This window comes from Phoenix dactylifera, chromosome 1 (genome assembly GCF_009389715.1).
Source record: "Phoenix dactylifera cultivar Barhee BC4 chromosome 1, palm_55x_up_171113_PBpolish2nd_filt_p, whole genome shotgun sequence".
NCBI classification, from domain to species: Eukaryota; Viridiplantae; Streptophyta; class Magnoliopsida; order Arecales; family Arecaceae; genus Phoenix; species Phoenix dactylifera.
Window position 1 is genome coordinate 35580277 of NC_052392.1, and position 20511 is coordinate 35600787.

Genomic DNA, 20511 nt, shown 5'->3' on the forward strand with positions numbered 1-20511 from the left:
ACTAAAGAGGGTACAGAAAAAAAGGAGAAGAAATGATCATATGCCAAAATCCATTATTTCATTCTCAAAAGCATGACATGTCGGCTGGATTGTACAGACAAAATTCCTTAGCTAGTCTTGTCACCTTTAAAGGTTTTGCACGGATGATTAAACTAGAGAGAATTGTCATAGAAAGTTGTTTGATATCATTTGGTTTTATATGTGGAGGGAGACTTGTTTTGGATTTTTTAGATTGCCAGTTCATGACTAGCCATGGATGATTGAGATAAGTGCCAGTTACCATTGATCCAAGTTTCAGAAGGAAAGTCCAAGCAACCAAGTCACCTCCAGGTGAACTTGAAGTCACTTTTGGCATTAATTCGATTATTTAACTGATAAATTACAAGCTAATCCTCTGAATATGTCTTTACTTAGTAGCCTGCTTAACCCATAAAAACTCTAATTAACAAAAATATTTAGGATCTTTTGGCACTAACATGAAGGAAATTGTACACAATCAAAATTTCGATATCGGACAAATAAAGAGCCTATTACCCCCAAAAGGAATATTAGCTATAACGCCCACAAATATTTAACCCCTACTAGGATATAATTACTTGGAGATTGGTTTACATTTAATTCCGTCTTCCATCAAGTAAAAATAAAAGTTAAAAAAAAAAATGTTCATGATGTATGAACCTTGTGTCCTATTTTGTCATTTCTCTTGCGAGTGATGACAACTTCTCTTGTGGGTGAGGCTCACCACTGATCGATGTGTTCTATTCATAATTCGTACCTGATTGACAAGTGAAAACCTGCAAGAAAATTGGTTGGAAAATCAGTCAAAATCAATCATGGCCTCCCCTTAGTCTATTCTAAGGTATATACCCTTGTACTACATACCTCCTCTTTTATTAAATGTTGGAGTGCAATTATTTCATGCTTATCTTCTGGTTGCAGCAAGTGGTGAGCTCACTAATCAACATGTGCCACGCAGAACATAGGCCATAGGCACAAGCAGAGGGCAAATTCACTCAGGCTGCATGCTTATTGATCAAGAGCATGGCCATTAAAACTCATTTATGGAGCCTAGAAGTGTAATAGCTAGCTTACATATTCTTTTCATCCTCATAGCATCAGCAGTAGGGAATGAAAATGACACATCATATTAAAATTAAATGGGATAAAACAACATTTTTATTAGTGGCTTATGGATCAAGAGCATGGCTACTAAAACTCATTTATAGAGCCTAGAACTGTAATACCTAGCTTACATATTCTTTTCATCCTCATAGCATCAGCATGACATTCGATAATATTCTTTTCACTCAGGTTGCATTATATTAAAATTAAATGGGATAAAACAACATTTTTATTAGTGGTATATGGTTTTTGCTCCAACCATCTTCCAAGAGATCAATTCCCTAAAGCAATGCTGCTAAGTGACTTTACCCTATTGTATACATACCATTAGGTTAACTTCTAATAATTCAATTAAATTGACTTTGACTAACTGGATGTGAAGTTTGACATTCGATAATATAATGCAAATAATAGACCTTGCATGACATGTATAGAAAATAAATCACTAACTACAACAATATCACTGTCTCCTTAAAATCCAATTCTTGTTGTTTAACTTGTTCAAACATTTCTAATTCATGAATGCTACTTGCAAGCCCAGGAAACATTTTTGAGAAAATAAATTATAATCATAAAAAAAATTTGGAGTGAAGAAGCTATTGAATTTGCGATCTTTATGTTTTCAGATAAGAAAAAAAATCATCTTTTTATTAAATTTTACAATCTAAGTTCTCGTGACTGGAATTCTTTTTGTGAGAAAGAGAGGAAGACCAATCGATTACTATAATTATCTAGGACTAACTTCTTGGAGATGCATTGTTAAAGGCTCGGCCTAAAACTTTAAAACTACTAGTTTTTTTTAGCAAATGTGCATGTTCATTAGAACGAGCTTCGTGTTACTATAACTAGAATTATCATCGATTTTTATAGACCTATGGAAACTTCTCTTCCAGACTAATTATATTTGACAACTTCGATTCACACAAGAAGTTGTGCATAGAAGTGTTAATTTACTCCATCCCTTCAACTATCTGACTAGCTCAATTCTATGAGGGTGGGTTTTACTCAACCCTTAGCAGATTCGAAAGAGGTATATTAATGGTAAAACCCACCTCGAATCTGATCCTAATATGTATAACTCTTCACAAACCTACACTTAGAAACAAAAAAAAAAATATATTCAAAAAATTAATTAATATAGTTTTACCTAATCTAATTCATCAAACTCGTTCCATCTAATTCTACCGACTCCATCCTGAAGCAAGTATACGTGAGTAACAGTTTGAAAGCTCCCTCGGGGCATCCAAATAGGCTCTAAATATAAAATTGAAACTAATGCTAGATCCATATACTCTTAATCTGCCCAATTATGCACTTATTTCTAGGATGATAGCGCGTTTCTTTCTTTGATGAATAATTAAATTGTTGGAGTCATGGGGAGACCTTTCCGAACCCAGCAGGGTCGCCACCACCTTGTCGTGCTGCCAACCAAAACGCAGACACGCCCCGTGCCAGTGCCCGCGTGGCGGCATCCCCGACATCGCCAGCCCTCCGCTCTCCTCGCTATCCCGATGTGGACGCCCACGTGTCTCGGGCCCCACCCGTTCGCAACAAGCTGCCAAGATTTCCGGCCCCCACTCGACGTTTCACAAGTCACCGCCATAATGCCGTCGGTCAGCCATGCTTCGTCCTCTTGTACCATAAATACCAGTCATTGCAATGTTACAAACGTATCAGTTTTGGAGGATTCTTGTTTTATTGGTGGCATGTAATAAATAGAGTTTTGAACGACAAAATATTATTTTTAATTATTATTTTATTACAAATTTACAGAAATATTGCTATATATATATTTTTTAAGAATTTCTTTATATGCCTGCTCCACTATGTACATGCTCATCTATCTAGTTCTATATAGCAGCCAGAGATTAGTTTGATCAATGGAAGGTAAATGGATGCCATCTATGATCATGGTGTAGTGTGGTCAATTTATAAATACCACGTCCTTTGGGAAAGTGGGGAGGTGAAGAGATTAGTTTAAACTTTATTATTACTACTAAACTAGTTCCATTTCTTATTGGATAAAAATCAAGCCAAAGGCTAAAATAAAAAGATCATTATTTGGAACAGCATATATGCTTTTCTTCAAGTTTTCCTTGTGGCCTTTTAACACAATTTGAGTTGTTGGATCAAAAGTGTTGCTGCCGCTCCCGAAATTCCGATGCGGATCGTCTCTATGAACTTGCAAAACAACGGACAAAGTATGAAACTTCACCGGATTGGCTCTCGTCGGACCTTCTGATGCTTAAGTTAGTAAAAGTTTTATGAATGCAAAGCGAAGGGGAAAGAAAGAATAGAAAATAGAGAGATAGAGTCTCCCTTAGCCTAGGTGACTTTTGTAATTATTATTGTTACCTTTTTAGAGAACCATTTGGATTTATTTATAGCTGGAGTCCGAATCTTTTAAAATCGCATCCTAACAAACTTGAGGTCGTTCTACAACTTTGGGGATGTGTCACAATAAACTAACAAGTGGCAAGACCAGGTATGCCTTTGAGATTGCAGAAGCAAAGCTGCTCCTTTCGTGGAAAGGCTCGTTCAGCATGGGTCAGCAATCGAGATTGCGAAGCCGAGCTGGGAATAGGTCGGCCACGGGGGTCGAATGTTTTTGCTCAGCTCGGCCTTCCCTCTACATTTGACTGAGGTGATCGGGCGAACCATCCTGGAGGAGCCTTAAACACGAGAACTACAATACAGATTATGCAATGGACGAATCCTTATACGCCATATCACACTAGTTATTAATTGCCACAATATTAGCCTCCCACTTTCAAGTTCGAAGCATTATCTTGGTTCGAGTGAAGGAAGTAACTATTATCGAATTTTATACCACTCCAAAAAAGATGCAGATTCATGGGCCATACTTCTTCTACCAGACGGTTGAATTCTGTCCTTTGGTCTTTTGAAAGGACGTCGCTTGTTAAAAGCAAAGAGGGTATGACATGTGTCCACCGACTTGCTCGTATGGATCAATCTAGATCTTCCAATCGCCTATAAGAAGATGGGGAATGACTTCTTTTGAAATCAACTTGCAGAGTTATTTTGTGACCTCACTTTTTTTTTTCTTTCTAGGGGTTTTGGTTCTTTTTTAATCTTCTTCCTCTTTTTTTTAAGAGTAGCCTTGCTTGATCTCAAACCTGTCATGTACCTAAATATGATAGATAAAATGAAGAAAGGGTTCTTATATTACCTCTATTGCCTAGATTTCCTGTGTTGGGTTGTCCATAAGATATTAAGATGGCCAAATCGGGCTAGATAGTTGGGTTAGAGTCATAGTTGATGGAATAAAATCATCCAGAATCAATTAATATTTTGAGATAAGGCCACACTGCCATAATGCTCTTGAATATTAGTTGAGCAAGAAAGATAAATCCAAAGACCATAATAAGGCAAGACTATGACAGGATGAGTTGACTTGATGCACAAGCTAGTCAAGAAGGAAAAATAGCTATAAGTAGTTTAGAGATAATTCTTCCCAAAGGTAGACTGGGTCATGGAGAGAATCCGAGAACGATCGAGGTCGATAGTAGCACCGCTGATCAAGAAATGTGTCGAAATTGCTTCCTTGTTGTATTACGGTATAGGCTCTTTGTGGGCTTTTGAGTTGGTGTTCGGTTGGGTTCTGAAGGTTCTAGTCAATTCTGGAGTCTGTCTTTAGAAGAACCAGAAGTTTGACTCTCCGAGTTTAGCTTCCTAGCCATGTAGGCTCATAGAATAGAGATTCCAGTAACTTCTAGGGTGTTTCCATTGGAGTACCTTGAGTTTGTCTCTCTGGGTTTAGCTTTGTAGCTATGTAGACTCACAAAATGGAGGTCCTAGTTACTTTTGGGGTATCTCTATGGGAGTACTAGAGTGCGGCTCTCCGATTTTAGCTTCCTATTTGTGTAGGCTCATAGAACAGAGATCCTAATTATTTCTACGATGTCTCCATGAGTTAGTTGTGTTGGTGCCAAGCATTGTATTGGAGAAGAGCTGAAACACAATTTTATTAGCAGCAAAATATAGAAGTGAATTCTTAATATCTTTATGTATAAACTTTGTTTGTCTCAAAGTTTAGTTGTTCGATGTTATCCTTATTTAGTGATCCTGGCCTTGTCAAGAGTTTGGCTTTGTTTTCTAAACTTTCAAGTTATGAACTTTCCTTTGTTGCTGATCCTTCATGGATTAAAATGGTTACTCCAACGAGTGGTCTATTGCTATTTGACTTATTTGGAGGCTGATTGTCCTGCTCGACATTTTCTCACTGGATCCCAATATAGCGACAAAGATGCCTACACCGGATGAGGGTTTTGATCTTATCCTTAATTGGAGACGCTCTTCAGTGTTATGCCCATGGTTCTTGTGGAACCAACAAAAATTGTTTGGATCCCTTTTGCTCTCTGAAGTCTTCATCCTTCGAAGTTCACTAAGGTACCCTCGATTTTAGATTTCCATCATGATCTAAGCCTGTGGAGCATTGAGAGGGGTATACCTTTCGAACCTTCGAGATAGATCACAAGATCGTGCATCGATCCTCTCATGTTAGCCACACTTACTTTCGGACTTGACTTTCTCTCCATAGCTCTGATGCTTTCCACTGCTTCCTTTCCTTGCCGCTTTTTTATGGGCAGTCCTAGCCTCTTTGGCTCTTATGTGCTTATTCGTATGAGGGAGGGGCTCAACTAAGTCTCTTGGGAACTTCTTATCTAGTGATAAACTGAAACATGAAGGCTTCGATCCATTCATCACTGCTGCCATAGCAATAGACTGATCCAACTCATGGACTTCCAGGGTTTCAGTGTTGAATCAGTTGATGTAAGCTTGGAGTATCTCATCCTCCCTCTGCCTTAGAAAAAAGATGCCAGTCTTCTTCTACCTTTCTTACTGAGGATGCGGCCTACAAATTGATAATTAAGTTGATCGAAGGAGACAATAGATTCTAGTTGCAGACTGGAGAACCAAAGTCGTATAGTCTTTTCGAGGATAGTTGGAAAAGCATGGCACATCACAACATCATTAGCTTCCTGGAATAGCATGAGAGAGCAGAAGCTTGCTAGATGATCCACTGGGTCAATAGAGCTATCGTAATGTCAAACTATGTTATCTTGAATTTCTTCAATAGGGGCTCCTCCAAGATCTCTCTAGCGAAAGGAGGATCATTGATCACTTTCAGGTCATCTTTGACATCAGTCCTTTGCTCCCGTAGGATCTCTATCTCTGATGCATCTCTTTGATCTCAGGTTGGAGGCTAGTCTTTTAGTTAGAAATTTTTTCTAGCTGACATGGGGAGAGTTTTCAAAGTTGGAGCTTGCATTAGGAAAGGAGAGGTCATGCTCCTTGCCCTATGCTAAGCTCTGGGGTTGATGGCAATCAACGTTTTACATTGAAACCCCTTAGTGCTTCAGTTGATCGGCCGAAGAATTACTGGCTTGTTGTTGTAAATCCTACACTGCGACTCTCAGGGCTTATACTTATTGGGCAAGAAGATCTAATTATTTCACATCAATAACTCCTGCAGCAGGTTGAGCAGATTGGGGCCTCAAAGGGCTGCGTGGGGGAACTGTCTGGAGTAGGTTGGGTGGGCATCCAACGATTGCTCCTTCAAAGCTTCATGGCTTTTCTCTCTCCATTGCCACAGACAATGCTAATCTGTTGCTGTCGATCCCAAAACATCGATATAAATCACCTCTGTGGATTTGTAAAATAACAGACAAAGAGTGAAGGCGCGTCGGATTGGCCTCGGCCGGGCCCTCTGATGCTTAAGTCAGTAAACCTATTATGGATAGAAAGTGAAGGAAAAGAAAGAATAGAGAACAAAGAGACAAAGTCTCCCTTAGCAAAAGTGATTTTTGTTGTTATTATTGTTACCCTTTTAGAGAATTAGCAAAGATGATTTTTGTTGTTATTATTGTTACCTTTTAGAGAACTTGCTAGACTTAGTTATAGGTGGAGTCCTTATCTCCAAGATCACATCCTAACAAATTCAAGATCGTACCACAACAAATTGCTGAGGTGATGTAACAACCTCAAAGATGTGCCACAATAAAATGGCAGGTGGAGGGACCAGGTATGACTTTGAGATAGTGGAAGTCGAGCTGCGCCTTCCATGTTAATGCTTTATTTAGGATGGGTTAGCGGTTGAGGTTGTGGAGCCAAGCTGGAAGAAGGCTGGCCTCAGGAGTCAAATGGTTCTGCTCTACTTAGCCTGTCGTCAACGTTTGATTGAGGAGATTGATCCTGGACAACCCTTAGACGCATGGGAACCACAACAAGGGTTGTGCGTTAGATGAATCCTTATGCACCACATTACACCGGTTATTAATTGCCCCAACAAAAAAATGACATGTTATAAAACAACCACTGGGTGAATGTAGAAGTGGATAGAGACTTGCAGAACAAGAAAATAAAGAGGATTTTGAAGAGTTATAAGAGAAAAGAAGTTATGTGGAATCCACCATAATAGATCAATAATTCATCATAGTCAAGTATTTTTATTATTTTGTTTTGAAAATAAACTCATCATAGTCAAATCACAGAAGCTATTTTACAATTTTTTGCATGGCACCATGGAAGTAGACTATCTACCATACTAACCCTAGATAACTTTTCATCTAGACCTTACATCTTATTAGAGAACTACTATAATTTAGATTCTAAAATTTAGAATAAATTTGTTACTAAATTATATCTAAACTTTCTCTTTCTTGTCCCAAAGATATTAGAATTTAGCCAAGGACCATGAAATATCAAATATAGATCTCCAAAAGACTTTTCTCATGAGTCTAGGATTATTGAAATTCGATATCTGTGTGAAAGATTATGCCTTCATGAATTTTTTTGGTTCAATGTAGATTTTGGCAGGCTTCAGCCATTGGATTGATGGATATCTATGCCATTAGTGGTCTCATCAGATCTTGATCAATTTATTGGTACCAAGCTTTATACATTAGTGGTCGCACCATTTCTTGTCAAATTGTTGGTACCAAGTCCAACGCAGATGGTTTGAGTGCTACAATGTATGGGTCTTTTCTTATTGATAAAGATCATATATGCCAAGTCATTGGAAATGTGGTTCTAAATTTTAATGCAGATGTATATATGGAGGAACAAAAAATGCGAGCATATGCTAAAACTGGAAGCTCAGTTCCACGAATACTACGGAAAAAAAAGACTTGTACTCTGAGGTGTGGGGTCTCGGAAGGAATAAATGAATTCAATGTGGGGGCAGTTTGTAACCTAACAAAGCAACAAGAGAAAACAATTTAGAAAATGAATGGTGTCAATGCTTCAATAAGTTTGCGACTTAAAACATAGTCTCAGGAGATGGTCTCCACATGACAATGGATATGGTAGCATGTAGAATCCTCTCCAACCTTGCACACAGACTTTGTCTAAGATGTGTAAAATAAATTTGCCTTTCAAAATTATCCTCGGTCGCCTGGGATGATGTCACAACGAATGTTTGTTTTCTTAGTTGTGATGCCATTCACTACAAGGAAGTGGCTACACAAAATCATGTGGACAACAAATTGGGTACTTAATTGCAATAAAGATTTTAATGAATAAGCATGATAAGTCTAACACACTTTTTAACGCAACCAATGTATGTTCTAATGGTTCTTAAGATTTTTAGAAGTAATTATTTGAAAAAGATAAGCATAATAAGACCCATTATTTTACTGCTAGAGATGAAAAATTGATAGCTCTATTTATTGGAGCTAAATGCATGGGTCCTTGAGTTAACTCGGCCGATTTCCAGTTGGCTAGATGTATAAAATTTTGTGTTTAAGAAACAAGTAGGGCCCATCAATACATATTTAATTTATGGAGGACCAAATAAAAAGATCATTGCAACATTCTTGCAAGTTGCAAGTGATAGCAACCATTTTGGGTCCGACTAGTAAGGGCAATTTGGGAACAAGGGGCACAAGGTCCAAATTTTAGGGAAACATCCTTCCTTAAAGAGTGACAGTTACCGTAGAGAGAAGGATACAATAACATTAAAAACCGTAAATTGTCATTCATAATCTTTTATATTTTCAAAAAGATCTTGGCTTTCGGGCTTTGACACATTTGGTCTCTGGAATGGGCCATGGTGGAGGACAAATGGCATATATATTAGGGGGGTCGGAAGATTTAGACACATTCCCTGGCATCTCAACTCTTTCTACTCCCTCTTGGATAGGGAAGGAGGAAGCCTACCTCCTCTTTCTGCCTTCTGGAAACAACATCCAAATAACTTTGCTCCAATACCTTTCTTTTCCCATCTCCTTGTAGTTCACTTGAGAGCAAATGAAGCCCGTCACTCCAGTGGTTTCTCTTTTGCTACTGCTTCTCCTAGCCACTACAACTCAAGGTAAACACAGAAGCCTGGACTCTTCCATTAAGAAGCATCCTTTGCTCGCATGAATGAAGCAGTACAGCTGACTATTTCGTTTTCCTTTTATTCTCTTCTTTAGGAATCAGATTGGATGAAGAGTCCTTGGCTGCGTTGTACAATAATATCCATGTGAGTTGCTTCCAGATACACCACTTGGTGTCTACATAGGAGTCTCCTTTGATGTAGTCTGATGCTAATTTGTTTGCATGCCTTTTTTGATACCAGGAGAAGGAGAGTTCAATGGGAGGAGAGAGTATAGTTGCAGGAGTGTCTCCTTGTGGAATTAATGGTCATTGTTCAGGTACCATGAAGGAGAGGTCTATTAAAGAAGTTAGAGAAGTCCCCCACAAGCTACCAGGGTTTCATGAAGATTACTTTGGGCCTAGGCGTCACAAGCCTAAGCACCACTGAGATCTTTCATGCCCTCATAGTACGCTTCTCTTTTTGTTTATCTTTCGAGTCATAGCTTACTGACTTCCATAGAAAAGTGGTTTTGAGGAAAGAAGTCCTCTCCATATGTATGAAACCAACCAGTTTTGTGTTGAAATATATTAGATTTTATTACTCAAGCAGACAAGCTGATGTTACAACAAACTCATCTCCAGTCTCTCTCTCTCTCTCTCTCTCTCTCTCTCTCTCTCTCTCTCCATATATCCTAGAATCACAATCTATGTAATATATCACCAAAGTTGAGGAGTTTGAAATAACACCTTATACTGCGAACCAGTATCAGGTTTTATCTCCTAAATTCGTTCCACTCTCTCTATTGATGCAGGGAGGAGTAGAAAACTCATGAACAAGACAATGACCACAGTGAAGGTAGGTATATCAGCTAACAAATAACAGTAGGCTTCCATCAATAGACACACTCTTCCTCCTCCTCATGATTTCATGGTCATCCACAGAACGAGAGGAGCGAGGAGACTGTCTTTGACGCTCCACAAAACCATCATCATTCCAAGCTGGAAGCCATCGGTAGCAGCGGAGAAAACCTCCCTGTGGAGCCGCCTGTCTCGAAGCAACCGCAGACCTACCCCGACATTTTAGATATAGCAGGAATGGATTATTCTCCTGCAAAGAGAAAGCCTCCAATCCACAACTGAGATGCTAAGAGGCACAGACTAAACCCAACAGCTTAGAAGAATAGAAAACTAGAGGCCGGACAGCAATACCGGAAATGCTGCAGTTTTCTTGGGCGAGGACCCATTCTTGTAGATACTGCTATAAATATTCTATTCAATTCACATATTATCTACTTCATGATTGAGCATTGGATCACCATGCCATTTGAGTAGGACCCAGCCCATAGTGCTTAGATGCTAGATGAGTGGGAGAGACAAGGATGGAGATATGTTTGTCTCATGTGTGTGTGCCTTTGCGACGGGTTTTTATTCATTTCATGGCCGTGTTATCACGGCTGGATATGGAAGAAAGGTGAATAGTTGGGCCTGCAATGTCCTCCTTGATTGCTAATGGTTTCACGTTTTCGCTATGAAATGAGCATGTGATCCGGTCGGTGATGGGATATCGATTCGGAAATGATTTATTGCATGCTGACATTAGAGGGTGCACCCTTACAGTGGTAGACCCATGTTTGCAGACTGGTGCAGGACATGAACAAGGACGCTTAATGTGTCCTGGCAAAATTAATGAAAGGTTTCTTCTCGAAGGAGATCAGGGTTTAAGCATATCTGTTAAAGGTCTTCAGGAGTTTATGCATGCCTTTTTTCTTTTCCTATGGGATTTAGAGAACGTATATTGAACAGGATATATAAATCAGTGATGGTTTTCTGTTACTAGTTTTTCTACATAACTTGGCATTCCTTTGGTGTGGTAATACCAAGCTATATGTAATCAGTGTAAAGTATTAATTGGACATGTAGAGGAATGAGCATGATTTGTTTTCTCAATTGGTTGTTAATATTGAATGAAAGGAAACAAAAAGAAAGAAAAAGATATTGATCTATGATGTGATCTACCAGAAGTGACCAAAAAAAAAAAGAAACAATTACCTCAAGTTCACAACTACCACTGCTGAAAGAGAATGTATTAATGTAGCCATGTGTTATTGTCTTCACCTTGCCTCTATGAAAACAAGAAAACTCAAGTGCAGGTGGGGAATTTTGTTGTTTTTAACTACGATAAAGCTAGTAAAATGTGTTCTTATTTGCTAGGGTGTAGTCATATTTCTACTCTGAATGGCTGGATTCATTGTTTAGTCCAGCAAGATTAGTGAGCTTAAAACAAACACGTCAAGCTGTGCCTATGTTTGAGGACCTATGTGAGCATGTTTTTAGTCCCCACATCAGCTATGCATGGGGTATATCTTTGATATTTAGAAAGAGCTAAGAAACTCATATAACACTTTCTAGCTAGCTTTTTGAATGAGGTTCTACATTGTTACAAATGGTACCAGAGCAAACCTAACCCATGGCCCATATGAATTAGAGAACATTACAGCATAGACCTATTTAGGTTAACCATGAGTTGATTGTAGTATTTGTAATTGGATTTGTGGTACTTATGATTGAATTTGAATGGATTTGGACTCTTAGCTCGGTGATTCGTACGGACACGTATTTAGTCTTAGATAAGCTAAGTACTGAATAGATTTTGGATACTTATACAGGACAAAAAAAAACTAAATAATATTTTTTGGCTAGTCTTTTTAGGTAAGGTCTTGGGTTATTCCACTAAGTCTAATTCTTTTTAATTGATAATTCCTGTCAGATAGGATAGCAAATCATGTTCAAGCTAGTGGTAAAAAACTAAAAACTGTGCTAGACACCTCCCTCATTCTAAATCAATGTAAATGATACTAGTTGTATATTTATTTATTTATTTTATTCAAGAAAAGGGAGAGGGGTTACCCTCTATCTGGCCATGCATGATGATGTGGGGGGGATTGAGCTTAGGTCATTAGGCATTACAACCCAATAATTACAATAGTTGGTACTCACATATATTTTTACTTGCTAGTATATCTCTACTATTATAATTGAAACCTCTAGAATAATGGCCCCCCTTTTTTTTCATAAATATCGATGCAATAATTACTAAATTACCACCAAGTCACTACAACTGAAGGAATATCACACACATTAGCAGTTATTTTGTTTTTCAGAGTTACGTGCATGACAAAGTCCTCTCCATATTTTCTTTACCACCTCATAAGTAATGAATCTTACCTTTTCTCGTGAAACAAGCCTCTGACACTCCTTTTCCCCTTCTGCCTATCTCTCTAATGCATAACATTAGCATCAAGTCATAGGCCCAAATGTAAACATCATAAATGCAACTCAATATTCAATTGGATTCATTTTGATAGCTTTTCATCACTATATATGTGGTTAGATATTCTACAAGATTGTTTCTCTTGTAACTGGATATGCACATACACCTACTGTGTGTGTGTGTGTGTGTGTGTGTGTGTGTGTGTGAGAGAGAGAGAGAGAGAGAGATTCGAAAAAATATATTTGGAGATATATTTATTGGCTAAGCCCCTTTTGACTGAGAAAATGGAAGCGAGCACAAGTGATGAGCTGGAAGGCCAATAAACAAGGAACATAAAACTAAGGTACAGTAGGGGAACAACAAGCATTAAAAATATTAATTGATGTTATTCACCTTCTTACTTGATGCTCCCTTGGTCCAGTCTGTTGGTAAGACATCCTATTCTAGCTATTAATAACATACCTTAAATTCTCTCGATTCAAATTTAGTTTTTGAATTCAAATTATTATAGTAATCTTCTCATTATTTCTTTCCTATTTTCTCTCTATTCAAATTCAAATTCCAATTTTAAATTTGAATTGCTGCTGTAATTTTCTCCTAATTAATTTTTCTCCTATAATCACTCTTGTATATCCTATATATATATATATATATATATATATATATATATATATATATATATATATATATATATATATATATAATACACACTCAAAGAAATTCCAACCAATCAAGTAGGATTTTAGTCATCACATTCTGTTTCTTTCATTGTATTAGAGCACATCTTGGCATTGTTGTCTTCCTTTTGCAAACCCAACCCTTCTTCTCATATTACAAATTCCAATTCTAATAATGTAAGCAACATCACATTCTTCACCTATTTGAATCCTCTCTAGTTACTTCCCTTGTAATCCGCAATATTTCAAATCTAGTCCCAACCAAGCTTGATGGTAGCAACTATCTCCTTTGGAAGTTTCTCTTTGAACCAATTTTATGGGACACAAGCTTCTGTCCTTCATTGACGGCTCATCTTTACCACCGTCTCTAACGCATCCAACCTATGTTTTATGGTATGAACATGATCAAATGCTGTTTTTTTGGATCAATGCTACATTATCTGAAGTAGCACTTATTCATATAGTTGGCATCACCTCAACTAATCAAGCTTGGGATGCTCTCTCTCATCACTTTGCCTCCTTTGCTCCTCATATCATGACTATAAAACTGCAGCTTCATCACATTAAAAAGGGATCATCCCCTATGCAAGATTATCTCCATCAATTCAAAGTTCTTATCGACAAGCTAACTGTATGTGGATCACCAATAAGTGATGATCATTTGCTCATCTATATCCTAGATGGACTTTGATCAGGGGCGAAATGGATTGTCCAGCCCACAGCTAAAAGGCCGCCCAATTCTGGCCCAATAAATGCCAACACCGTCTGGTCAGATCCTTAGGCTGGCCGAAACAGTGATGATGTAGACCTTAATATAATATAAACAAATCAAAGCAATTCTAGGAAACACTAAAATAGAGCTAATTCATGATTTATCAACAAAGCATCAAGGTAATTTTGGTCTAAGTTCATGTATGATAACTACATGCACAACGAAAACTTCAACATTCAATTTTAGGAATCAAACTAATGTTACATAAATTTTCCAATTATATGGAAACTCTCGGCTAGTTGGCATCTCTCTCCCAAGTGGAGAGGACCAGGGTCCAAACCCTGGACGTGGGCACCCCCAACAGTATTTCTCAAAAAATAAAATTGCAAAGTCCCAAGGAAAAGATTATCAAAAAGATGGAAGTAAAAAGCTTTATTTTAGATACAGATCGAACTAGTTGAAGCATCAGAACAAGAGAAAGTTAACTTCCATATAACCAAAAACAGGCTTTATGGAAAAGTTTATAAAGAAACTTTTTTGAAAAATATATAGAAGAATAACCATTCTAGTATTCACTAATTTGGACCATCATTTCCTACATAGTAAATGGAATGTGCATTTATATAGATTTAATACTTTATGCAACTAGGGAAAACAACTTACCAATATAATATGTCAGACTCAAGAGATATATTTGGAGTTTCATTCTTCGTAGAAAATCAATATATGCACATTTTGACATCTTTTAAAATAGCATAGACATGTAGAATGGCACACTATATCAACCGCGCCGGTCTAGGATCCAGAACAAACACCAAATATATATATATATAAAAGATTTGCAAAGAATTGAAAGAAGTAAATAATAGTGAAAGGAAAAAATTGAAAAACAAAATAAATTTGTTTAAGAGAAAATAAAGGTCAAACAATGGATTTGGTTCCGGCTCACAAAGATGCCTCACTAAAGATGCTCCACATACAAAAATATTCTCTCCAAATTTCTTCACATAATTCTCTCCCCTATTTATACAATCATACTCTCTCTCCCACTAAAACATAAAATTCCACCGCAAAACAAAATAGAGTCCTACTAGAACATAAAAGGAACCCTAACAACTCTCCTCTGTAAGTCATATTTTCCGATTAGGACTAGGATTGGTTTGTTTAGCCTAAAGCTTATTCTAAGTTAACATGAACCAACACATAATGGAAAAAAAAAAAAAAAAAAAACTAATGCATTGGAGTTCATGATGGCTCCAACAAGACATTCTCAGAATTTCAACTAATTTTCATACCAAGGGGCAAGACAAGGTCTAATCTTGTCGCCTTCTTTATTCAAAAATCACATTTTTCCTAAAGCTTCTCTGCCATTTAAATTTCTTCCATTGTCTAGACACCAATGTCATCCAAAACTTTTACTTAAAGAGGTGCAATTAACCAATCCTAAATTCTCAACTAGTTAGATAACGGCTAATATGGCTTCATAATTTAAAGAAGGCCTAGACTAAATGAAAGATTTAGGATTCAAACAAAGGGGAGCGGAGAAGTCTCAGATCTATAGAGAAGCGGTAGTAAATCTCACATATGTGCATAAAAAGATATGATTTTTAATAGACAAATAGTGCTCACTATCAAAAGATGGACACAAAAATGTACAGAGAAGTTGAGGAACGAAACCTAATTACAAAGATGGAAGGGAGTTCCTAGTAGATGTGAGGCCGTAGCCCATGGAGCTGGATTCTTATTTTGGGAGCACCGTGGCTGCCATCGCCATGGATTCGATTCGAGGAGGAAGAGGCAAACGAGATGCAGAGGAAGAGTGGAAGAACAAAGAAGAGAGGTTTCTCATTAGGACTCCAAATAGGCTAAAGAGGAAAGTGTTTTGACATCCCTAACTAGTCTTTAAATCTTGTATGAGTCCTTAAGTTGTAAGTTTTGCAGAGATTGCAAATAATGTTTGCAGCTTCATAATGAATGTAATGTATTAAGAAAAAAAAAAAGCTTCTAAAAGACCTGCCAATTGCTTTTAGGAGCATAAATTGCAAGCTAAATACTGCCATTTATTGGTAGTCTCCAATCTCTACTATATGGGTAGTCTAGATATGTTGAAGCAAAAATTATCTTAAGATCTGTAAATTAGCCTTCATTACTTATGGGTTTGAAGGCAACAAGTTCTTTATAGAGACTGCATATTTTTTGATTTCTTGTATTAATGCAAAAAATATCTCAAAGTCCCTAATGATCTTTTATTTAATTGAAGATTTGTAAAGTACAGGTTTATATATATTGCAAGCTATTGAAGTAAAAATTATGTCCAAATTTTAAATAAATGTCTTATAAAATATGGATTCCAAAGTTTCAATTTCCATAGAATGCAAATGCTTTGTGGAAATACCTAGATTGTGTTAACGTATAACTTATCTCAAAGTCCCAAAGTGATGCAACAATTAAATCACAAATTTCATAGATGACTTCAAATTATAGATAAACAGAAATAGATGCCAAAGTCCCTAATGACCCTTTAATTATTTATGGGTTTTTAATTGTAAATTTCATATAAGAGTGCAAGTGTATGCAGTCTCTAATTGATCCAATAATTATTTAATTAAGGGCTTGTCTAGATTCCCACTTAATAAATTCCATAGATAAATCTCTTCCTGACCAAAATTTAGAGAATCAGCTGCAGCAGAAAAGAAGACATTGTCTCGTTCAAGAAGCCTATAGAACGAACAATCCTATAATTATATATATATATATATATATATATATATATAATAAATTTAAAATAAAGATTAACTATAAACCACATCAAAATAAAGGCAAAAATCATAAAATTTTATACCGAAATGTATGGCATTAAACATATAACCCATTTCAGAAAATATATAAGGTATTATCATACAATGGTTTTATATTTTTAACCTTCCATTTTTATTTAGATTTTTGATCAACCATTATCTTTTTTGTTTGAACTATTCATGGTCACGCTTCAACTCGTGACTGGCAAACTATAATTTCACACTTTGACCCGTGGTGGCAAACCATAATTTCACGCTTCGACCTATGGTGGCAAACCAAGATAACTACGCTTCGACCTGTGGTGGCAAACCAAGATAACTGCGCTTCGGCCCATAGTAGAAATCCAAGATAATTGCGCTTTGGCCTGTAGTAGAAATCCAAGATAACTATGCTTCGGTCCACAGTGGCAATCCAAGAAAACTTGTCGAGTCTAAATCTTTTTGTTCATCAATCAAATCATTCAATTTTATCCATACTAGAAAATTATAATTTTATATTTTGTCCAAATTTCAAAATAATCAGCATTATATCCTAACAACCAAAACCATAATCCAAGCAAACATAATCATCGATATTTGATATATCTATATAATAAAAATATATATTTATATAACCATGTCAAAAATAAATCAACAATTATATGGCAAACGGTACAAATCCCAAATCATCACCATATATTACAAAATATATATTTTCTATGTAAGTGATTGTGTACAGAACTTCTTACCTCTACCGATGACATACTCAAATTGTAGATACACCGATTCTCTTCTCCATCTACGAACTCGAGGGCAAAATGGTATGCTTAACTCCTTCTTGTCTAAATGATTGTCCCACTATAAGATGAAACCTAATCATCAAAGTGACCACAACAATCATGATTAATGGTATAAAATTATAGAAAGAACGATATTAATTTTAATATTACATGTCCGAACCTTGGTCGTATAATGCCAGCCCGAGATCTCTTTTATGTCCACCTAGTCAACTTGGGTTTACCTAGATATCAAAAATATCTAGAGAGAGAAAGAGTAACAAAGAGACAAACAGAGAGAGATAAAGGGAGAGAAGGCAAGAGATAGACAAGATGGAAAGAGATGGACGGGCCATGACTGGCGGCCACCCCCATAGAAGCGATCTCCGACAACAGCAGTAGCGGCAACGACTTCGGCCCTCTGCAACCCGAGCAGGACCATGTCCAGTGACGGCGGTGGTGATTAGCCGGACGGGAAAAGAAGAGAAAAACAGGGGAGAGGAATCCAGAGTGGGGAAGAACTCCATTCAAAGAATTCGGCGACCGGCCGGCTCGACTCAGGCCGTTGATGGTGGCCTTGTAACTGGGTGAAGTCCATGAGAGAGGAAGGTGGGTTGATTACCTTGCTTCGGCGAGGTAATTGACCGTGACTCACCTCGCACACTCAACGGAAAAATCGAGGAAAGGAGTGGACTTTGCCGGCGATCGATCAGAGATTAGAGTAAGATGCCTCAAGGGAATAGGGGAGGTTTTTTCCTTTTTATAGGTAAAATCCTAGGGGAGTCCGATGAGCCCTAGGTCTCGTTGTCCTCGACGGACTCTGGGAAGATGAAGACTCTGATCAGGAGTCTTCCTCCCTGCCCCCTACCACGTGCCACGCACGCGGTCGGCCCAAGCGGCCGGTCCACACCGCTCCCAGGCCGGCCCAAGCCCAATTTAATACGGGCTCTTACGCTATTATATTGGTGTGAGTGTGTGGGATTCTTATTGGACTGTAAAGCTCACACTATCTTTTTTCTTTTTTTTTCAGACTCACAATATGTATAGTTTCAGATGGGTTGGGCATGTTGTTCGAGTATCAGAGTTATGAGTTAGTTTATTTTCTGATACCGATGAACATTTGAAGATCTTATAATTGAAGTAGTTTGATTATGATAGGTTTATGTAGTTAGATTATTTGGCTATTAACTATTGAGTTATTGGATATTTGTTCAGTTTAGTCCTTGTATGATTTTTAAAGCACTACTCTAAGGCTCATACGGCCGTGTCACGTGGTCGACCAACGTGACAGGTTTAGAGCATGACAAATGGTATGTTGCTTGGTGTGGAAACTTTGTGATTTAAAGCTTTCTGTTTCCTTATGTTAAGATTTTTCAAGAGCCAACTAAATGAGGAGTATTCACAAGATAACCTATGCAAGCATCCAAAGAGGACGTAAGGTCTACAAGCTATGATTTTACATAGAGAACCAAATTGCTTGTAATGGTCTACAATCTCTATATGGCTTATTCTCAAAGAAAAGTTACACCAAAATCCCTAAATGAACGCCGAATTCTTTATATGTTTTCAAAATCCTTTAATAACCTTCAAATTTCATAAGCTACAGGCTTTCACACTTGAAATTGCATATCGATACCAATAACTATTATGGAGTATGTAAATCAAAATTTTCTGAGCTCCGCATCATGAGTCCTTAATTATTTATAGGTTCTTATTGGCAGTCCTTGTATGAAATTTGTTAAACCAAAATCATTTCTAGCTCCTTAAATAAAGTTCTCTGAATGAGATGTTAGCTACTCACAGATAAAAAATCATGTCAAGTCTTTTTTTGATCGTTCTGTTGCTTAGACATCTATCCCTTACAAGTTTAATATAGAGATGACAGTCTATTTATTTTGCATTTAACCAAGCTTTTTAAAAAATAAATCTAAGCTAGACTTCACCAAATTATCTTCCTTATAGATTAAATGGGAGAGCATAGATTTCAACCCAATGCATACCTAACATCTATGGAAATAGATATGATGATGGGGCTTGAGGTAACAGACAACCCTTAATCTTCAAATTGTTATTTTCTTGGGTCTATTCAGAAACTTCTCAAACAAAGTTTCAAAGAGCATGTAAAAATATACAAATTAAATGAGAAGTCGATATATAAAATCACATGGATCATAAATTTCATATTGGCTGTAGAGGTGTTATGCTGTGTGTAGGATGGTCTCGATATTATTTATTTCCAACAAACTAGACAACTATATATGAAGAAGCCAAAGAGCAAGTAAGAGTACTTTCCTTCATTCTTAGTTCTTAGAGATTAAAAGCATGTGACTCGGCAGCAAGCAACCTATGTTAGATAAGCAAACCATCTAACAAGCAGGTTGCACTTGATTTTGTTAAAGTTCAGCTCTTTAGCTCAGGCAAAGTCATCTCTCATCTCTATCCTCAACCCAAAATTCAAATGAAGTACATCAAACTATAACATCACAAGAAGTACACCAGATCAACACCAACTGTATCTTTTCACCTAAGGCATATTAGTATGTGCAATCCGTACTAATGCAGTGCCTAAAAGGAATAATCTGCCATCATTTTTTCTAAACTTGAATGCCAGTCTACTGCTATTGGTAGTAAATTGTATGTGCTTGAAAGCTCAAATGGCTTTTCAGATAATGCCATAGAATACTACTATGATATGTTTATTGATCATGATGAAGAACAATAGTAACAGAGGTAAGTGGCAGCGTCATCAGTTAGAGTTCTTACCATAATGTCCAGTAGGAGAAGGATCGAAACTGCCGGAAGTATTGAAGGTGACCTAGAGCGAGACATCAGCCTTTGCTTGAGAGTCTGGGCT

At 37.2% G+C, this 20511-nt stretch overlaps 1 protein-coding gene across 1 annotated transcript; it reads left to right on the plus strand.

The window, feature by feature from the left end:
* Window positions 1–9263: 9263 nt before the first annotated feature.
* On the plus strand, window positions 9264–10725 carry LOC120105069. The gene is made up of 5 exons (XM_039117159.1): window positions 9264–9457; window positions 9561–9610; window positions 9707–9782; window positions 10257–10300; window positions 10387–10725. Exons 1-5 carry the CDS (start codon window positions 9394–9396, stop codon window positions 10582–10584), a joined length of 432 nt encoding a protein of 143 aa, XP_038973087.1. The 5' UTR covers window positions 9264–9393; the 3' UTR covers window positions 10585–10725.
* Window positions 10726–20511: the final 9786 nt, after the last annotated feature.

Bases quoted from the DNA above. Each gene is read 5' to 3' on its own strand.
- LOC120105069 (XM_039117159.1), top strand. From the start codon at position 9,394: ATGAAGCCCGTCACTCCAGTGGTTTCTCTTTTGCTACTGCTTCTCCTA. The intron at 9,458-9,560 runs GTAAACACAGAA...TCTCTTCTTTAG, and splicing joins CCTAGCCACTACAACTCAAG to GAATCAGATTGGATGAAGAG. The intron at 10,301-10,386 runs GTAGGTATATCA...GGTCATCCACAG, and splicing joins AGACAATGACCACAGTGAAG to AACGAGAGGAGCGAGGAGAC.